A 21,225-nucleotide genomic window follows, 5' to 3' on the forward strand; every position below is an offset into this window, starting at 1 on the left:
CAAAACTTGAGAGACTATTGAATATTGAAAACAAACTGAGGGCTGAAGCGGGAGGGGGGAAAAGAGGTGGTGGTGATGGAGGAGGGCACTTGTGGGGAAGAGCATGGGTGTTGTATGGAAACTAATTTGACAATAAACTACTTAAAAATAAATAAATAAACAGATAGCAAATATGAAAAAAAAATTAAATCTAGAACTACCAGATGGTTCAGTAATTCCACTACTGGATATCTGCCCAAAGAAAACAAAATCACTAATTCTAGAAGACCTATGTATGCACCCTTGTGTTTACTGCAGCATTATTTATAGTAGCCAAGATATGAAAGTAACACAATTTCTAGTCAACAGATGAATGGATAAAGGTGTGGCCTATTACACAATTGAATATTCCTTAGTCATGAAAAAGAATGAGACTTTGCCATCTGCAAGTTCATGGATAGATACTGCTATGTGAAGTGATTTAGAGAAAGACAAATACTATACGGTTTCACTTATAGGTGGAATCTAAAATGCAAAAGAAACAAATAACTACAACAAACAGGGAAAGGGTCATAAATACAGAGAACAAACTGGTAGTTGTCAGAGAGGAAGGAGGGGAGGACTAGGCACAATAAATGAAGGAGACTAAGAAGAAACTACCAGTTACAAAATAAAGTCAGAGAGATGAGAAATACAGCAAAAATATATAGTCAATAATAACATTTTATGGTGACAGATGGTGACTATACACAATGTGGTGAGCTATGATTAATGTACAGAACTGCCAAAGCACTGTGTTAAACACCTGAACTTGTAAACCACTGAAAATATTGTATGCTAGATATATTGAACAATAAAAATTTTTAGAAAGTAATGTCTAAGGGTCTAGAATAAACCATTTTTTCAAGAAAATATACTGAATTTCAGTAAAAACAGCAAATCTCTGTGGCATATGAGCTACAATTTGCCAACCCCCGCCCAGCTCCCAGGTAAGTGCTACAGCATTTCCCTACTGCTTCCTGCAGTTCTCATTCTCCCAGTGCTGTATAGCAGAGGCTAAATTCCAGGAAAGGTGGAGACTCACTTCCTATTCCCAGCACCCATCATTTCTACCTCCGTTTCAGAAAGGCAGGAATCCTGGGGCCTCAGTTGTTCTCAGTGCACCTTATTCCTAGGGCACAGGTTTTATGCTGGGAGAGCCAAGCTGAGAATACCAGTCACTGTTGCCCAGCAGCACCCTGTTCACAAAGCAGGAGTGTCATTCTAAGGGAATGTTTTCAGTTTTTCACCACTGAATATACAATAAGCTGTGGGTTTTTCATATATGGCTTTTATTATATTGAAGTATGTTCCCTCTAAACCCACTTTGCTGAGTGTTTATCATGAACAGATGTTCTTTGTCAAATGTTTTTTCTGTACCTAATGAGATGATCATATGGTTTTTATCCTTTCTCTTGACATGATGTATCACATTAATGAACTGATTTGCAAATATGGAAACACTGTTGCATCCCTGGAATAAACTTTGTGATGATCCTTTTGATATTATTAGTGAATTTGGTTTGCTAATATTTTACTGAGGATTTCTGAATTTATGTTCATAAGGGATATTGGCCCAGTAGGTGGTGATGTTGTTTTTGTTTTTGTAGTGTCTTTATCCGGTTTTGGTATCAAGGTAATGCTGGCCTTGTGGAATGAATTTGGAAGTTTTCCTCCTGTATTTTTTGGAGTAGCTTGAAAAGACTAGGTATTAACTCATCTTTAAATGTTTGGCAGAAGGGCACCTGGATGGCTCAGTCAAGTCCGACTCGATTTTGGCTCAGGTTTTTATCTCATGGTTTGTGAGATTGAACCCCTTGACAGGCTCAATTTGGGCATGGAGCCAGCTTGAGATTCTCTCTCTCCTTCTCTGTACACTTCTTAAAATGCTTTTGTGGCATTACAGAGATTTTGGACTATTGTGTTTCCATTTTTATTTATCTCTATGTATTATTTCCTCTTTGATTTCTTCATTGACTCACTGGCTGTTTAATAGTATGTTGTTCAGCTTCCACCTGTTTGTGTTTTGGTCTCAGTATTTTTCTTGTTATTTCTAGTTTTACACCATTGTGACTGCGGAAGATGCTTGGTATGATTTCAATCTTCTTAAACTTATTAAGTCTTGTTTTGTACCCCAGTATATTATTTATCCTGGACAATGTTCCATATGTGCTTAAAAAAATGTGTATTTTGTTTTAGGATGGAATAATCTGTATACATCTGTTAATGTGTCATTAGACCAAGGAAACCAAAGCCAAGATTCCTTCTTGATTTTCTCTCTGGATGATCTATCCATTGATGTAAGCAGTGTTTAAGTTCCCTACTATAATTGTATTACTGTCAATTTCTCCCTTTATGTCTGTAAATATTTTGCTTTATATATTAAGGTGCTCCTGTCTTGGGTGGAGCACCTTAATATATTCATAACTGCTACAGCCTGTTGCTGGATTGATCCCTTTATCATTATGTAATGCCTCTGTCTCTTGCTACACTCTTTTGTTTTAAGGTCTATTTTTTGTCTGATAGAAGTAAAAGGTGAAAGATTTACACAATCTGAAGAGAAACCAGAGTATTGTTTTTTGTCTGATAAAAGTATTGCTACCCTATTTGCTTTTGTTTGTTTTGTTTGCTTCCATTTGCACACATATCTTTTTCCATCCCTTCATTTTCATTCTGTTTATCTTTAGATCTAAAATGAGTCTCTTGTAGGCAGCATAGAGATGGATGTCTCCTATTTTTTATCCATTCCGTCATCCTCTGTCTTTTGTTTAGAGCATTTAGTCCATTTACATTTAAAGTCATTATTGATAGGTAAGCACTTACTGCCATTTTGTTAACTGTTTTCTGCTTGTTTTTGTTCTCTATTTCTTTCTTTTCTGGCTCTCTTCCCTTGGGTTTGAGGGTTTTCTTTAGTTTTATGCTTAGATTCCTTTCTATTTTTTTTAATATCTATTATAGGTGTTTGATTTGTGATTATTATGGGGTACATGGAGAGTGTTAGTGCTGGCTCCCCAAGTGTCCAACTATCTAGGCTAGGGGAAGAGAAGAAAAACAGTGCCTGCAAGCACTTTTGTTCCTGGAGAAATCTGCAGATTCCTGCTGCTCTGGTACATGTCCTAAAATTAGTCAACAAATCTCCTTCACACATACCTCAGGCACTTTTCAAACTGCTGCTACTCTGCTGTGTCCCCAGCAAGTTCTTAGCATGCTGGCTCTTTAAAGGTGGGGACTCAGCTACCTATCATCTTCTGGCTCTCCTGGAGTTGAGGTGCTGCTGATTTTCAAACCCAGATGTTATGGGGACTTGTCTTCTCAGTGCAGGTCCCCAGGGTCAGGGGTACCCATTGTGGGGTCTGATCCCCTCCTTCCTCCTTCCTCTATGCTTGTGATGTTCTTCCCATTTGTAGTTAGTTGTACTGGAGGTATGGTTCCCGACTGCCCTGCTGCCCCGGTTTGATATGGACTTCTCTCTACAACTAGCTTTGGAAGCTCTGCTTTGCCAGTCTTCAGGTCATTTTCAGAGTTCAACAGATGTAGCTGTTGCTTCAGTTTGTCTGTGGGACAAAGTGAACTCAGGAACTACTCTGCCATCTTCCCTCCCTTTTTTTTTAATAATGTTCACCAATTATGGCTGCTTTGCTAGGAAGTGGGTCTTGGAAGCGCCTCTTCCAGAAGTTATTGACAAGTCATACCATTATAAAAGTCATCACCTACCTAATTCTTGTCTTTTAATGTCATTTACATGCCAATTCTTCATTTAAAGCAGCCCATCGAGGCATTCTTGAGAAATAAGGCCATTCTTGAAAATGCTGAATTTTATTCTCATCACAAATTAAAGAATATTTTGAAACACTTGTGAATTTCAAGAAAGCTAGGAAAATAACTAAAGAAAGAGCAATCCTACCATTTTCTAGCATGTAATTTCAAGGCTACTCTGCTACCTAAAGAAACAAAAATATCTGAATTGAAACCACAACAAAAATAACAATAACAGCTTGTATCATATTGAACCATAATCTTTTGACTAGTATTTACAAGGGAAAAAAATCCAAATAGCAAAATATTAATAGATTTTTTTAAAAGTACAACATAGTAAAAGATTAAAAGTGAATTGTTCCCTCTCTCTTCCAAGGAGCTACTCTTAATAGTGGTTTTAGACCTTTTTACTTGCATGTATCAAAACAAAGATATATATTTTTCAGTTAATTTTTCTTAAAAAAAAGATCATATACCGTTCTGAAACATGCTCTTTTTTCACCTTATATATGATGGACGACCAACCTTTCAGACAGCTGTATGCAAATGACCAAGAAAAATACTTTTTCTTGGCTGCATTTCTTGGCAACATTTCATAGTATGGATTTATCCCAATTCTCTTATTAGGTATTTATGTGATGTTTTTCATTATTACAAATAATCATGCAGTAAACATCACTGTACAGAAAGTTTTGCACACTCTTTCTACAGAACAGAGCTGTCTTACTGTGATTGCTGAGTTTAAGGGTATCCCCATGTTAAATATGGATAATATAGGCCACAATGTGGTTATATTTGAAGATGGGGTCTTTAAAGAGGTAACTGAGGTTAAATACAGTCACAAGGGTGGGGCCCTAACCCATTATAACTGGTGTCCTCATAAGAAGAGGAAAAAGACACCAGGGGGTGCAAGTGTGCACAGAGCAAAGGCCAACTGCAAGCCAAGGAGGGAGGCCTTGGGAGAAACCAAACTGCTCACACCAGTGTGAGGAATGACCTTCCGTGTTGAAGCCAGCCCTGGCACACTAATACAAGCCACGTAATGTTTCTTTCATGAATTGCCTACTGATGTCATTTGTTCATTTATCTACTGGGTTGTCATCTTATTAACTTAAAGGACTATGGAAAACTGAATGACACACCTTTTTAAATGTTCTGTAATATGTTCTAAATATAAAAGACTGAAAATGAAGCCAGAATCGAGATTAGTATCCATATAATTAAAATTATGATCTTATACCAATACTTCCAAATTATTCTTAAACTACACAAAATTTACTCTCCAGGGCACCTGGGTGGCTCACCAGGTTAAGGGTCCAACTTTTGATTTCAGCTGAGGTTATGACCTCAGTTTGAGTGTGAGCCCTGTGTCAGGCTCTGCACTGTTAGCACAGAGCCTGCTTGGGATTCTCTCTCCCCCTCTCTCTCTGCCCCTCCCCTGCTCACACATGCACTTGCTCATTCACTCTCTCTCAAAATAAATAAATAACTTAAAAAAATTTACTTTCCAAATACCTAACCAATGGCATTTGACCGAAAAATCACAAAACATTCTTCAACTCCCTGATGAAATTAAATGGGTCAGTACAGGAGCAAATCAATTTGATCTAAACGGTAAGATTCTTGAAAGAAATACTAAAAATATATGAAAAATTTTAAAATAAATCAGAATAATTTCTCTCATCTCAATTTTTTACTGGAGTAGTCTGTTCTTTATTGCTTAAAAGAATTTTTTTTGAATGTTTATTTCTATTTCTGAGAGAGACAGAGTGGGGGAGGGGCAGAGAGAGGGAGAAGACACAGAATCCAAGGCAGGCTCCAGGCTTTGAGCTGTCAGCACAGAGCCACATGTGGGCTTGAACCCATGAACTATGAGATCATGACCTGAGCCGAAGTCAGATGATTAACCTACTGAGCCACCCAGGCACCTGTTATTCTTCTTTATTGTTAAATAGTATTCTACTGTATGGATTACACCACAATTTGTTTATTCACCTATGAAAAGACATATGGGCTATTTCCAGCCTGAGTCTTTTATGTCTTTAATTCTATTTTACTTACTAAAATTCCTCCATGAGACATACAAAGGTTCTCCTGGTTCCTGATGAAGGTTGATATTATCCCATAATAGCTGAATATACACAAGTTTGCTATCCTGGGACAGAGATGACAGAGGAAGCTAAAAGAGATAACAATAAGTATTAGTACTATAAGCATAATAATTACCAGTGGACCCAACAAAGTTCTTTCAAAACTGTGGACCTAAAATTCTAAGCAAAAATTTTCAATTTTTATTTGTATTGATAAATATTCCTACTTTCTGAGGTGGAGGTATCTCTTTCCTACTTCCACAGATTGGAAAGACAACTTGATAACTGGCACAGTGGCCACATGAAAGATTAGTTACCATTGTAACAAATTTTAAGGTAGAGAAAGTACAATAGTTTCTACTGTCTTGTGCTGTTGCTTAAAATAATTGAGTCGAAATAGAGTGTAATAACTTTAAAAAAATATTTTGTCGTGCCCTTGGTGTATGTTGGGGTGTCTCTAATCAATATTATAAAATGAAGGAACTCTCGGAGCACTGTCTCCAATGGAATCAGGCACTCCAGCACAAGTAGAGTAAGGGCTTTGAAGTCAGACAGTCAGACTGTGGACTTGGCTTCCCGTCATGTCCCAGGTGTGTGACCTTGGGGAAATTATTTATTAACTACTCCAACTTTTAATTATATCATCTGATAAATATGTATAACAGGAGTCTTTTAAAATACAGTTATTGTGAGAAGGTCAGCTGGTGATATGACTGATAGCTCAGAATAAAGCTACCTTTTCTAGGCACTCCTGCAAACTAGATATGACCATATAACTAAGTTTAGGCCACACAGACACATAGAGAAATGTTATGTACAATTCCAGGGACTATCCCTAGAGAAAGAAGACGTATTCTTCTCCATTCATTTTTATCCTTACTGCTGGCTGGAATGTGGACATGATGGCTGGAAATAGAGCAGCCATCCTGGACCATGTAGAGAACTTGGAAATGGAGGTTACACAAAACTGAGCAAAAAGACAGAAGGATCTCAGGTACCTAAGATCAGGTCATCCCAGGACCACTTATCCAAACTTTTACATGAGAGAGAAATAACGTACATCTTGTTAAGGTACTGTTGTACACGTGTTACTTTGAAGTTACGCCTCATTCTAACCAACACCAATGTAGTGTAAGTATAGAACTTGGTACCCTACCTGTACACCTCCATTACAATGTTCAGATGTGAGGATAAGTCCTGGCAAGTTACTGGGAAGGTCCAAACGTCTGAAATACCAAACAAGGTTCCAGAAAATGATTGGATGTTTATTGATGAAAGAGGATGTGTGAATCACTTGATCACCTTCATTTTCTAGCAGAGATTCAAGTTCTTTCCGAAGCACTAGTGGACTCAAGTAGGGCACAGAAACAGGAGGAGGATTGGGTCTTTTTCCTAAAGGATCCTTTAAAAAATAAAAATACAACAAGAAATGAATATTGTCTATGCTGCATGCTTAAGAGTACTTCTCAAGGAGATTATGCTTTATCTAGCCTCTCAAAATCAGTTATTTCAGAACCACTGATACATGCAGTAAACCCTAATGAAAACCTAAAGAAAGAAAAAAATACTAAATCATAAATGCCCTTAAGCTAAATGATTACAAAGGAAAATAATCCAGATAACAGACCCTGTTTTAAACATACAGAGTTTCTATCAGATTGATTTTTTTGCTTTTCAATTTCTTTTGTAAAAAATACTACATTTCAGGGACGCCTAGGTGGCTCAGGCAGTTAAGCTTTGATTCTTGATTTAAGTTCAGGTCATGGTTTCACTGTTTTGAGATCGAGCTCTGCATCAGGCTCTGTGCTGAGCAGGAAGCCTGCTTGGGATTCTTTCTCCCTCTGCTGCTCCCCTGCTAGTGTGTGTTCTTGCACACACATGCTCACTCAATCTCTCTCTAAAAATATAACAAAACAAAAAGAAATACGTAACAGGTGATTTATAATGATGATTCAAAAAAAAAGCTGACTTATCTTCTTCCTATAATTCTAAACAGATGGGGCAATTTTTGTGTTGATATTATTTGACAACTCCTTTTAAAATTATGTCTAATGTGTTTTTACATTTGATTCCAACAGCTAAAGAGCAGTCTTAAAATAACAAAGGAAAAAAGATTCCAATTCAGTCATTATAAGTTGTGCAGATCATAATCAGAATAAAATGCTTATGACCAACTCATTACTGGGTACCCCTAGTGTCCAGGCTGTGGTCTCCAAATACCATTTCCTCTAAAATGAACCAGAGCTTTTAGAGAAATGGCTGATTCTAGGTCTAGAGACAGGAACATAAAATATGGGCATGAAACATCTTGCCATGTAAGAAATCAAAGAAGCTTTTTTAAAAAATTACAAAAAGCCTCCTAGAGATGTGTTGAAAGAACTGACACCAACTTAGCAAGGCTTCTAGCTAATCAAAGATGGGATGATGTATAAATAAGGATAACAACAGCAATGGATGTAAACCTAACTATTTAAATCAGTGAGTTCATAATGATACCCTATTCCTCCAAATTAATTCATCACCTTAGAGAATGCTAGGAACCCAACCTATTATTTTGAAAACTGGTATACAAAAGGAAAACTATTTATCCTGCCTTTCAAAAACAAACTGCATTTTTGGAAAAGCAAACAGAAAACCTGGGGGAAGTTTCTCTTTTACAGATGTATCCAACATATATAAAGACGATTAGACTATCAGCCTTGATAGATGGAAATGAATCACTTGATCTGGGCGATGAGGCATTAATCGCTACTAGCATCCCAAAGAAAGTTCCTGTCTTCTATTGAGGGACATCTTACCACTGCTGTTGTCTTACAAAAGTAAACAACCAAACAAAAACCTGAATCTGACCAAGCTTCTAGATACAATCACCAATTTGTAGCAGTGTAATCAACAAATACAATTGTAGGGTTAAAACAGGGGGCCTACAGATGTAAAATGACTAAACAGATCAACCAACGGTAATGCACAGATCTTATTTGATCCTCATTCTTCAAACTACAGAAAACATACATACTTGACATTTTTAAAACAATTATAAATTTGAACAGAGACTGAATAATTTGATTTTTTGGGGTCATATAATGGCATTGTATTTTTAAGAGTCCTTATCTCTTAGGAAATATACTGAAATATTTACAATTGGAATATATGATACTTGAAATTTACTTCAGGATAATCTAGGTAAGAAGTGAATAAGGATATACATGAAAGAAGAATAGCCATAAGTTGAAAATTACTGAAGCCAGATAATGGGTCAAAGGGATTCTGTATACTCCTCTCTTTTATCTTTGCATATACTTGAAATTTTAAATCAGTGTCTTAGTGTAAGGGCACCTGGGTGGTTCAGTCAGTTGAGCATCTGACTCTTGGTTTTGGCTCAGGTCATGGTCTCACAGCTCCTGAGACTGAGGCCAGCATGCAGCTCTGTGCAGAGCCTGTTTGGGATTCTCTCTCTCCTCTCTCTGCCCCTCCCCTCTCATTCTCTCATTCACTCTCTCTCTCAAAATAAAGAGACATTTAAATAAAGTTCTTTGTTTATGAAAAACTCTTCACTTGCGCTGAAAGAAAAGTTACTAGAGATGGATTATGTGCTGTTCTAATAAATACCTTCATGAACACACAGATAATTATGATGTTACATACCACAACTTCCTGCAGACTGTTCGGAAGGCTGACTGTTGAAATGCCATGAAACGGTCGCTGGGAAAAGTCAATATTTTGCAAGGGACCCCCAACACTGTGACTTCGAGTCAAAGACACATTTCGCTTTGATAAACTATTAGGCACAGGTGAAATTTTCATGGTTTGGACTTCTCCACTGGCCTTCTTTATTTCATCACTTAAAAAAAATAAAGAAGAAATGCTGTGTTTGTGCTGTAATACAATCTCAACTTGTACGCCTAGAGCATTTTCTACAGTGCCCTGTGAGTCTACTGAATGTATCTGAGAAAAATCAGTACCGCCTTATAAGATTAAATTTTCTTCAGGCATTTTGGTAAAAATAGTCAGAAGAACAGGATGGAATGGACATTATTAAACAAAATCACCTAGAATTATACTGTATCCAACTAGGTATTAGATTCATTGATAAGTATTTAACTGCTAGCAGGCCAAGACCCACCTAAGGGTAGAGACTAGATCTTACTTTTTTATTTTTAGTGCTTAGCATAGTGCTCAGCTACAATTGGCTCTGAATAAATGTCCAATTCAACAGTATTTAAGAGGAAGCAGTGTATTTCACAGTAAAGAGAATATGTCTCTGGAAACTGGCAATGATTAAACAAAAAGGGAAAGTACTTTTTACTATTGATAAGTTCATTCTGTAAAAGGACATTGTAAAACATTAAACATAGTTTCAAAAACTATTTACCATCACATTCATTTATTAGATACTTAAACATATATTGTAGTAAAAAGTTAAGATTAAAATTTTAAAATGCCAGAACTTAGGGGTGCCTAGCTGGCTCAGTCGGTATAGTGTGCGACTCTTGATCTTGGGGTCATGAGTTTGAGCCCCAAGTTGGGGGTAGAGACTACTTAAATGAATAAATAAAAACTTAAAAATAAATAAATAAAATGCCCGAACTTATGCCTACATGCATCAGGCTTTCTTTAAAGACAGAAGTTTTACAAAGGTACCTAACTGATGATGACGAGTTCTCTGTACCCTAGAGTAGTACCTTGATTCAACTGCAGAGGCTGTCTCTTCAGTTATGGTCTGGTTCTGTTTGGGGGAATCCAGAAAGTTGATCAGGTCAGGTTCTGCTGAACTGGACACAGGTTTGTGCTCTGAAGGTTCATTTGCCAGTGGAATGCTGCCACTTTGTAAACTGTCGCCAGAGGTGCTTGGTTTCAGGAAAAAGCTACACATGAAGCAATCCAAAAAAGAATCTTTAAAAATCCTAGAATCCTCTAAATTTCATATTTAGAATCATTTTGTAGTAAAGGAGTCACTGAGGAATTACACAATCCATAGAAGTACTGCCTATTTCAAACAGACACACAGCCTGCCCAGCTCTCTTTCTCTCTTCCCCTCTTGTAAACTTTTTAAATGAAAAAGATCTCAAAGTCATTAATAGTTCAATGCATTAATACCCATTTTTTCTCTAGTCATTTCCTTTCCCTTTTATTTATTATTTTGTTTTCATCTTATCACTATCCTTCTCTTTCTGGGTGGGGATGGGGTGAGTGTTGAGCCTTGCAAGGGACATTAAGAGAACTTCCTGAGGCAATAGTAACGTTCTGTATATGATAAAGGTTTGATTTGCATAAATGTATGCATTCAATTTTCTTTTTTTTAATTTTTTTAAATGTTTACTTTTGAAAGAGAGAGCGAGCATGTGACTGAACGCACAGGAGAGGGACAGAGAGACAGAGAAGGAGGGACAGAGGATCCGAAGTTGGCTCTATACTGACAGCGGTGAGCCCAATGTGGGGCTTGAACTCATGAATTGTGAGATCATGACCCAAGTCGAAGTTGGATGTTCAACCAACTGAGCCACCGAGGGGCCCCTACATTCAATTTTCAAATGGTACATTTTAAATTTGTAGATTTTCTTATATACAACTTTATCTCAAAAGAAAAAACTGAAAACAAATACTGAACTTTAGTTAGTATGTATGCTGAAGTCTTCAGGGGAGAAGTATATTAATAATGTCTACACCTTCTTCCAAATGAACAAAAATATAAGATAAATTGGATGGATGGAGGGATAGTTGATAAAGAAAGTACAATAAAATAGTAATGGAGAGATATATATTTGGGTGTCACTGTAAAAAAAAATCTTAAAAAAATTTTTTTAATGTTTATTTATCTATGAGAGAGAGATACAGAGTACAAGTAGGGGAGTGGCAGAGAGAGAGAGAGAGAGAGAGAGAGAAAGAGAGATAGAGGGAGAGAGAGAATGAATATCTGAAGCAGGCTCCAGGCTCTGAGCTGTCAGCACAGAGCCTGATGCGAGGCTCAAACTCACAAACTGTGAGATCGTGACCTGAGCGGAAGTCAGACACTTAACGAACTGAGCCCCCCAGGTGCTCCCCACCCCAAATCTTTTAACTTCATTGCAAGTTTGAAATTTTCCACAATGACATGATGGGTAGGAAAATCAATAATGCTCCTTTATATTCACTTAAAAAATACAAAATAAGGTATTTAACACAATAGCTTTAACACAATAGCTTAAGAAGCACAATTAACACAACAAAAAACTAGAAGAGTAGGGAGAATAATTTAAGACTCTGAAATGGACACAAAAGATAATCTAAGAAAAAATGTATATATATATATGTGTGTGTGTATATATATATATGTATGTATGTATATGTATAGATGCCATGCTCAATGATAAGAGAATAATACTAAAAATGTCCATTTTCCCCAAATTAATCAGCACAGCTAATGCTGCATTCCCAGTGAAAACTCCAGCAGGACTTTTTGGGGGAGGAGGGAAAAGCAAAGTTGTCCTAAGCAAAATAAATAATTAAAACTCCATGAGGGGGAGCTTCCCTTATCAATCAGACATAAGCCAAACAGTATTGACAAAAAAGAAGAGGGAACACAGGACCAGGGTGAGGTGTGCATGGAACTTGGTCTGTGATAAAGGTGATGCTACATATAGATGAAGAAAGGATGGAAAACCAGCTCATTGCATGGAGAAAAAGAAAGTTGTATCCCTACTGTCATACACAAACACAAAGGTGGACTCCAGATGGTTTAAAGACCTAACTCTCAGAGGTAAAATATACAGCTAACAAAAGAAACTTTCAGAGAAAATCTTCATGTCCTACAGATGGCAAACAACATTTAAAACAAGGCTCCAAAAGCACAAATCATAGGGTGGAAAAATTAATGGATAATGACATAAAAACATTATTTTAAGAAATTAATATCAAGAATATTCAAGACACACATCAACAAGAAAAAGAAAGCTAACAAAAATGAAGAGAGTATAAACAGGGAATTCATAGAAAATGCCAGAAATGTCTGGGTGGCTCAGCTGGTTAATTAAGCATCCGATTCTTGATCTCAGCTCAGGTCATGATCTCATATTGTGAAATGGAGTCTCATGTTGGGCTATGTACTGACAGCAGGGAGACTTCTTGGGATTCTCTCTCCCAGTTTCTCTGCCTTCCCCTGCTTTCTTTTAAATAAATAAACTAAAACTAAGAAGAAAATGCTGGAATTAACAAGTATATGAAGAGATAAGCTCACTAATATTCAGAAAAATTCAAACAAAAACAAGACACCACAGTATAATCATTAGAATACAAAGATCAGAAAAAATGATAATACCAAATGCTGGTAAGGATATAAAAAAATGAGAAATCTTGGGCACTAGTAACATGAGTGTTGTCATGTTGTAAGCAATCTTCCACTGTTTGTTGAAATCATGCATGAAAATGACCTAATGACTTCATTCCTAGGACTATTATTCTTCACAGGTTCAGAGAGAGGCGTATTTTACAGTGCACTGCATCACTGCAGTTATATTTATAGTAACATGATACTAGAAGCAACTGAAGCAAAAACAGGATATTGGATGAATAAAATGAGGTATTAACTTCCTACAGGAGAAAAAGGAACAAATTAGGCATACATATAGCAACTCAGATTTTAAGCTGAGTAATAAAAATAGATATGTTCAACCTTATTCTAATTACGCAACTTAAAAATGCATAATTGTGCAAAACAATGTATTTTATGAGGATATATATTTAAAAAGACATTACACACTATAGAGTCAATGTGTTTGTTGGATAAAGGAATGAAATGGGAATGGCAGGGGCTGGGGGGGTAGAACTAATAAAAGAGGGCCCTTGCACAAACAAATGATGAACTTAGTGCATCAGGAATTAGAGTATGATTTCACTTAGCTCCACAGCTGAAGCTAAAAGGAAAAAATTAAGCTAAAAAGAAATACCTGTATGACTGGAGACTTTTTAAAAAGCTGCTAAAGGTAGAAAATAATGTGTGTTCATCTGTTCCATAAAACAAATAGAACCAAACTCCTAATTATTTAATTACTAGATCAGCTAGTCTTTCTACTGCCTAGAATTTGGTCATCACACCATACAGAATACTACCACAGGGAACAAGTAAGAAGAGTCAGAAAAACCCCATCCTCCATACCTTTATTTTTTCTTCTAGAAGATATAAGATCACTGAGACAGTTTAAAATAATAATAAATATTAAAGTTTTGAATTACCTATAAAGCTCAGCTCTAAGAATTTACTACTACTGATAATCATATGTTAAATAAAATGGAAAAGTAGCCTCCTGTAGTACTAGCATTTTCTACTCAAACACTGAAAGTGAAGGAGAGAAAGGAAAGGGACCCCTGGCGTGTACCATGACTATTTATTTCACTTTTCTCCCAGGAGTCATGCCTTCTGTGAGGACACTCACCTCTGAAGGGAGCTTTGACAATACTAACCTTGCAGTGCCTCTCAAGTCTTTAAATTCTATATTGAGGAGAGGCAAGAAGTTGGTTTTACAGAATGGACAGGTTGTATTCAAATTTGAATCATCTGCCGTCCATCCAGCCATAATTTCTTCATCATAAACTAAAGCTCCACAAGATCTGCACTGTGAACAACTTGACATCAAAACCTAAGAGCAGAAAAGTGCGGACACTGAGAACCTCCACAGCAAAAAGTCATCTTAATAGGCCATCCTCTGGAGACAACGGAATTTTACTTATTTTGTTGAAGAAGTAAATTTGGAATGAATAATTCAATCACTTTATAGATAAAGCTACCAGTTTATGGCCTTACTTACATAAGACATGAAGCAAATTCAACAAAATGATTTACTCTTCTGCCCACAATGGCATCAAAGAATTCTGTCAAATACCATTCTGAAATAAAAATATGTACAGCTACTTTATCACGTGCAGAAGACAGAACTTTTACCTCCATTGCACAATTCTGATAGATGCTAGACATGCTGGTGTTTTGAGAAGAACCATGGTCTGATTTTTCAAAGTCCTGTCCTTTGATGCTTCTTGGAAATGGAGGTTCACCTAGAGAGAAGTAAATATCATAATATATTATGTAGGAGAAGGCCCTTATTCTTTGGAAATGCATACTGAAGTATTTAAGGAGTATGATGAAGTCTGCAATTTATTTTCAAATGGTTCAGTATAAAAGGTTCTAGATATATATACCTAAGATTAACAATATTTAAGTCTAGGTGGAGAATATATATGTGATTGTTCACTAAATGATTCTTTCAACTATTCAGGATATTTGACGTTTTTCAGAATAGAATGTTGGAAAAAAATAGAATTAATATTAAAAGAATAACATAGTACTAAGAAATGTCAGTGGCATACCTCAGGATTCTCAACCTCTGGTATACATTTGCCTTACACAGAGTGCTAGTTAAAAATATGTACTCCTGGGATGCCTGGGTGGCTCAGTTGGTTAAGTAGCCGACTTCGGCTCAGGTCATGATCTCACAGTTTGTGGGTTCAAGCCCAGCATAGGGCTCTGTGCTGACAGCTCAGAGCCTGGAGCCTGTTTCTGGTTCTGTGTCTCCCTCTCTCTCTGACCCTACCCTGCTCACACTCTGTGTCTCTCTTTCTCAAAAAATAAATAAATGTTAAAAAATTTTGTTTAATATGTATTCCTAAGGCCTCCAACCCACAGATACAGTCTCCAAAGCTTTAGCCTAGGGCTTGGACATTTGTATATATTTGCAAACTGATCTTCCATGAGATTCTGACACACACTGAAGTTTGAGAACTAATTGTACAATCTGCAAACACAACTAAATATAAACTCTGCAGGGGACTATACTACTTAGAGATCATATAAGTGATAGTATGGTGTGGCTATATAAAAAAATCTGTCCGTTCATCTCAACAACTGGGGCTTGTTGTGCATGCAGTAGGGGGAGGGAAAGGTACAAGCATATCATTTGTAGCAGACGGCAATCCTTTCCATACCTGTTGAGTACTGCTGCTTTCCTACATCTCCACTGCTGCTGCTACTGCCAAGGCTTGTGTTGCTCTGGGTAAGTTCACTGGGAACCAGCCCTGAGATACTCATGTTAGGTGACATATTCTCCCCCAAAATATGGTCTTCGAGGCCAGCGGGGAAGCTGTAATCTCTGTTAGTTTCCTCCTTTAATTGAAAAGAATAAAACCCCACATACATAAATAATATCTTCTCCAATGAGAATATATTCATTCTGCCCTTTACACAAAATTAAACTTCTCTATACTCCTTAAGTAAATTATCATCCCCATGTTTTTCAAAACCACCATGAACTCTTCTCAGTATTATTTGGAGTTTCCATTCCACACTCTAAGACATTCAAGCAATGACCTACAACACTTTGAGATTTTGTTGTGCCCCTGGTGTATGTTGAAGTGTCTCTCAATAATCAATATCATTAAGTGAAGGAACTCCAGGAGCCCACTGTCTACAGTGGAATTGGGCACCCCAGCACAAGTACAGTAAGGGCTTTAGTCAGCTAGACGGTGGTTTTGGCTCCCCATCATATATTAGGTATGTGACCTTGCAGAAATTATTTGACTACTCCAACGTTTAATTGTATCATCTGAAAAATATGGATAAGAGGAGTCCTTTAAAATATAGTTGTTGTGAGAATTTCAGCTTCCAGTATGATTTTCAGACAACCATCAATATTAGAGGCATAAAATCTGAATAAAGTTCCAAACACTGCAGTTCTGAACTCCTGCAAGTGACTGCTGACACTTTAGTTTAGATAGAAAACATTTCAATAAGCATTTTCCTTTTTGATTTAAAAAAAAAAATTTTTTTTATGTCTTTTATTTATTTTTGAGGGACAGAGAGAGACAGCGCGAGCAGGGGAGGGTCAGAGAGGGAGGGAGACACAGAATCTGAAGCAAGCTCCAGGCTCGGAGCTTGCTGTCAGCACAGAGCCCGACGCGGGGCTCGAACCCACAACCATGAGATCATGACCTGAGCTGAAGCCGGCCGCTCAACCGACTGAGCCACCCAGGCGCCCCTTTTTGATTTTCTTAAATGTTTATTTTGAGAGAGAGAGAGAGAGAGAGAGAGAGAGAGACAGTGAGTGAGCAGGGAAGAGGCAGAGAGAGAGGGAGAGAAAGGATTCCAAGCAGTCTCTGAGCTGTCAGCACAGAGCCTGAGGTGGGGCTGGATCTCACAAATCATGAGATCATGACCTGAGCCAAAATCAAGAGTCAGACACTTAACCAAATAAGCCACTCAAGTTTATCTTTGATTTCTGCTTTAAGTAAGACTGTGTCTTGTTATAAAATTATGTTAAACGATACAAAACTTAAACAGACATGCAAAATAGGAAATAAAAGCACTTAATGTTGGGGCACCTGGGTGGCTCAGTCAGTTAAATGTCCGACTCTTGATTTTGGCTCAGGTCATGATCTCATGGTTATGAGATAGAGCCTGACTTGAGATCGTTAATATTTTCCTCCACTCCCCCTTTCCTGTGCACTCACTCCCTCTCTCGAAAAAAAAATGAATAAATAAAAAAGGATTTATATTACCAACACCCACACAGTACAATCAAAATCTTGACGTATGTCCTTCTAGTCATTTTAAAATATGCATGTATAATATATTATTACAAAATAGGATACTGTTTAACTTATTCTCATGTATTTTAATGTCATTAAATCTTTACATTATTTAAATCCCTGCAACCTAATCCAGTTTACTAATGTATTGTTATGCATGTAGTAAATCTCTATTGCTTAAACATTCACAATGCTTTTAAATTTTATAGAAGTTACACTGATGAATTCTTTTCAGTTATTTTTACACATAATTATTTCCTTAGATTAAAGTCTGGATAAACATTATAAACCTTTTTTATGGACTTTGTATTCATTCATTCATTTGAAAATATTTACTAGGTATAACCTATCTGCCTTTGTCAGGCTCCAGTACCAGAGCCACAGCAATAAAAAGAAAAGAAAGATTAAGATCTGTGACCACCTGGAATTTACAGTCCTACATTCCGAGTCCAAATTACTCTGTAGAAAGGTTTTATTATTATTAACGCTGTGAGATAAAATTTCAAAACTAAAATGGCTCACTTGGTTAGTTTAATATAAAGCAAAGTTAAGATACTCTTGAAACTAGCTTATTTGGTCTTTCCTTCACTGACCTAGTAAGCTCTTTAAAATGCAACAAAATGCAACTGTGTCTTACAGTACCATTATACTTTTGATTCAATTAACAGTTTGCCTATAGAATAAAGTTTTCTTTCAAAATGGTATATGAATCATATTTGTCCAACTTCATTTCCTATGTTCTTTAACTTCCTATTTAGAACTTTAGCAATCTAAAATTGATTATATTATTTTGAAAATGCATGTTTTAAGCCTCCATGCTTTTTCACATTATTCTCTCAGATAAACCTTGTGTCAATCTTATCACTTTGACAAACTCAAAATTTCAAATCTATCCGTCAGAACCCAACTTAGATATCGCCTGTTTTGCTCTTTTTGGACAGCCCTCTTCTGGTCCCTCTTCTAAATACTGCTTCCTTCTTCGCTACTACAGTGGTTTAAAAGCATGGACTTTAGAGCCTATCTCCCAGAGTTCAAATTCTAGTTCTGCCTCTCACTAGTTGTGAGGACCTGGAGAAATTAATTAACCTCTCTGAATCTCAGACACCTCATCTCTAAAACAAAGATGAGAGGCACCTGAGTGGCTCAGTCGGTTAAGCAGCCGACTTCAGCTCAGGCCATGATCTCATGGTTCGTGGGTTTGAGCTCCGCATCAGGCTCTGTGCTGACAGCTCAGAGCCCGGAGCCTGCTTCTCATTCTGAGTCTCTCTCTCTCTCTGCCCTTCCACTGCTCACACTCTGTGTGTCTCTCGCTCAAAAATAAATAAATGTTAAAAAAAAATTTATAAAACCATGGAGGACAACAGTACCAATGCATGGGGTTACTATGAAAATTATTATCAAAACAGATAATATACCTTCCGAGAGTACCTGTGACACAGTGGTGAACACTTAGGAATGTTTGTCTTTCCCACTAAAGTGCCTAAGTACTATAGAATTCGTTGAACACAAAGGTGAAATTCTAATTAAGTTTTTTCTATAAAACAAGTTAGCGAAGTTTCCCCACTTCTATTTCATCAAAAGGTCTAATGATTAATTCTCTTTACAATACTTTTTAAAAGAATTAGCAGTTTTTGCGATGCAGTATGAGCTCTGTGGGCTAAGTTGCAGAGTGATTTCATATATATTTCAGAGCTAACATAGATAAAAGTTATTTAAGAGTGAAGTGCCATGCAAATATAATAGGGCATTATTATTAATCATTAGTGCTTCCAAGGAAATAAACTTAATGTGTTAGTTCAGACTGATCTATGGAATTATAAAGTAGTCCTGATGTTCTATTTCTTTATTATTAATTTCCATACATTTATATTCAAGTCATTTCAAGAAAGAAAGAAATATGCATCAAGTTTTAAACTCCAAAGATGCCAGCAATCTCTACATAATAACTTATATACAAAAACATACAAGAAACATTCCAGTATCAGAGACACCACACACATAAAACACTCTTACCTCCTCATCCGAGTAGCTATAGGCAGACGAAACAGCTACCCACATCTTACTGGCTACGGTAGCTGCTTGTTTCATACCAGATTTTAGGACGTCAATCTTGGGTCCTGAGAGTATGTTATCTAGCTTTAGCCCCGACAAAGAGTTCACCACAGAACCCAGTGAGCCATGCGGTGAGGAGCGCACCAGCGCTGATAAGGAAGGGGAACGTTCCTTATGAGCACGAGAGGGAGTCTGCTGCTTGAAACGCCCAGTGAAGGTCTTAGACCTAGAGTCTGCAGGGGAGCTCCTTTCGCTCTCAGGAGCTTCCTGGGCTGCGGGACCGTGCTCTAACGGTAGGCTGGGTCTCCTCTCCCCAGGGCGCCTAAGTGCAGTGCTGGTGCCAGACTCCCTGCTTCCCTCTCCGTGTAATTCCATACTAGAACACTTGCTACCCAAAGGACTCTTTAGGTTCATATAGCTTTCGATTTCATCAGCTAGATTGCGTGCAATAACTGGAGAAGACACCTTATCTTCAGAATCTTGAGATTTTAGTCCGGTACATTCAGTGGCCAAAAGAGACAAAGGATCTAGTCCAGTTTCAACATCCTCCCTCTCAACAGCTTTAACAACACCATATAAACTACTCCTCTTATTTATTACATCTTTGGATCCTACTGTCAAATGCTGGGGCTGATTGCTGTCATTCTGTGGACCGTCACACGCATCCTTTTTCACAGGAATTTTCGTTGCACTGTCATCAATCACAGGTTCCAGGAGCTCTTGGCTTTCCTCAAGCATCTCTAATACCGAAGAAGATCTGTGCTCGGAATCCCAAGTGCTTTCAGACACACGAGTCCTAGTATCAACGAGATGACAACTGTTAGGAGTCTCAAAGCTGTGGGTGCTCGGAACACGCAGTGGAGAAGTCTTAGGACAGGCCAGTGCTGCTGTGAGAATCTTGGCATCTGCTCCCATCATAATAGCCACCTCGCTTGAGTTCAGATCCAAACTGCTCTTCTTAAGCAACATTCCAGCTCGACTTTCCGAACTGAAACTACAACTCCTCTCTGGGAAATGCTTTTGTCTTTTATCTCCTCTATCACCATTCTTCTTGAGAGCAGTAACTTCACCAAAGACTGCATCTTCGACTGGATCTTGAGTAGAAAATGGCACATTTGATGTACTACCTAAAAAGGGAAGGGATACTATTAAAAATGAAACTCTAGTTTCTGATATAACTTTTATAGAAGTGTCTTTTCTGGTTTTTGAAAAGCGGTAAGATTCAGGAAGTTTAGAAGGTACAAATAAAGTATATAAAAAAAAAGAACAAAAAGAACTCCATTCAATCCTGCCTCCCAGAAATAACACTGTAATGAATAATTTGCCTTTCATCCTCTATGCATACATGTACACATTTAAAAATCATGCAATATATGTTGTGTATATCTGTAGTGTTCACTAAAACCTATCACATTTATTGATAAATACAGACCTATAAATATATCTTACATTTTTAGAGTTCTACATTCAATTTAAGAAATATATTCTGGGGTGCCTGGGTGGGCTCAGTTGGTTAAACATCCCACTATTGATTTTGGTTCAGGTCATGTTCTCACGGTTCATAGGTTTGAGCCCCGTGTCAGGCTCCATACTGACAGTTCGAAGCCTGCTTGGGATTCTCTCTCGCTCGCTCACTCTCTGCCCCTTCCCCGGTCGTGCTCTCTTCCCTCTCTCAAAATAAATAAATTAAAAAACAAAAAACAGGGGCACCTGGGTGATACAGTCAGTTAAGCATCTGACTTTGGCTCAGGCCATGATC

The 21,225-nt window shown here is 37.4% G+C and overlaps 1 protein-coding gene across 2 annotated transcripts in view; it reads right to left on the bottom strand.

Annotated features, from left to right (window-relative positions):
- Positions 1–21,225, bottom strand: part of DENND4C (DENN domain containing 4C) — a 108,433-nt gene that overhangs the window by 10,140 nt on the left and 77,068 nt on the right. For both annotated transcript variants that reach the window (XM_029919761.1, XM_029919759.1), the window contains 8 exons: positions 19,428–20,593; positions 15,816–15,993; positions 14,779–14,888; positions 14,301–14,476; positions 10,547–10,729; positions 9,510–9,705; positions 7,021–7,266; positions 5,836–5,953 (listed from right to left, as the gene is read on the bottom strand). In XM_029919761.1, the coding sequence (XP_029775621.1) occupies positions 5,836–5,953; positions 7,021–7,266; positions 9,510–9,705; positions 10,547–10,729; positions 14,301–14,476; positions 14,779–14,888; positions 15,816–15,993; positions 19,428–20,593 (2,373 nt within the window). The remainder of the gene's footprint in view (positions 1–5,835; positions 5,954–7,020; positions 7,267–9,509; positions 9,706–10,546; positions 10,730–14,300; positions 14,477–14,778; positions 14,889–15,815; positions 15,994–19,427; positions 20,594–21,225) is intronic.

The sequence above is a fragment of the Suricata suricatta genome, chromosome 13 (assembly GCF_006229205.1).
Source record: "Suricata suricatta isolate VVHF042 chromosome 13, meerkat_22Aug2017_6uvM2_HiC, whole genome shotgun sequence".
NCBI lineage: Eukaryota > Metazoa > Chordata > Mammalia > Carnivora > Herpestidae > Suricata > Suricata suricatta.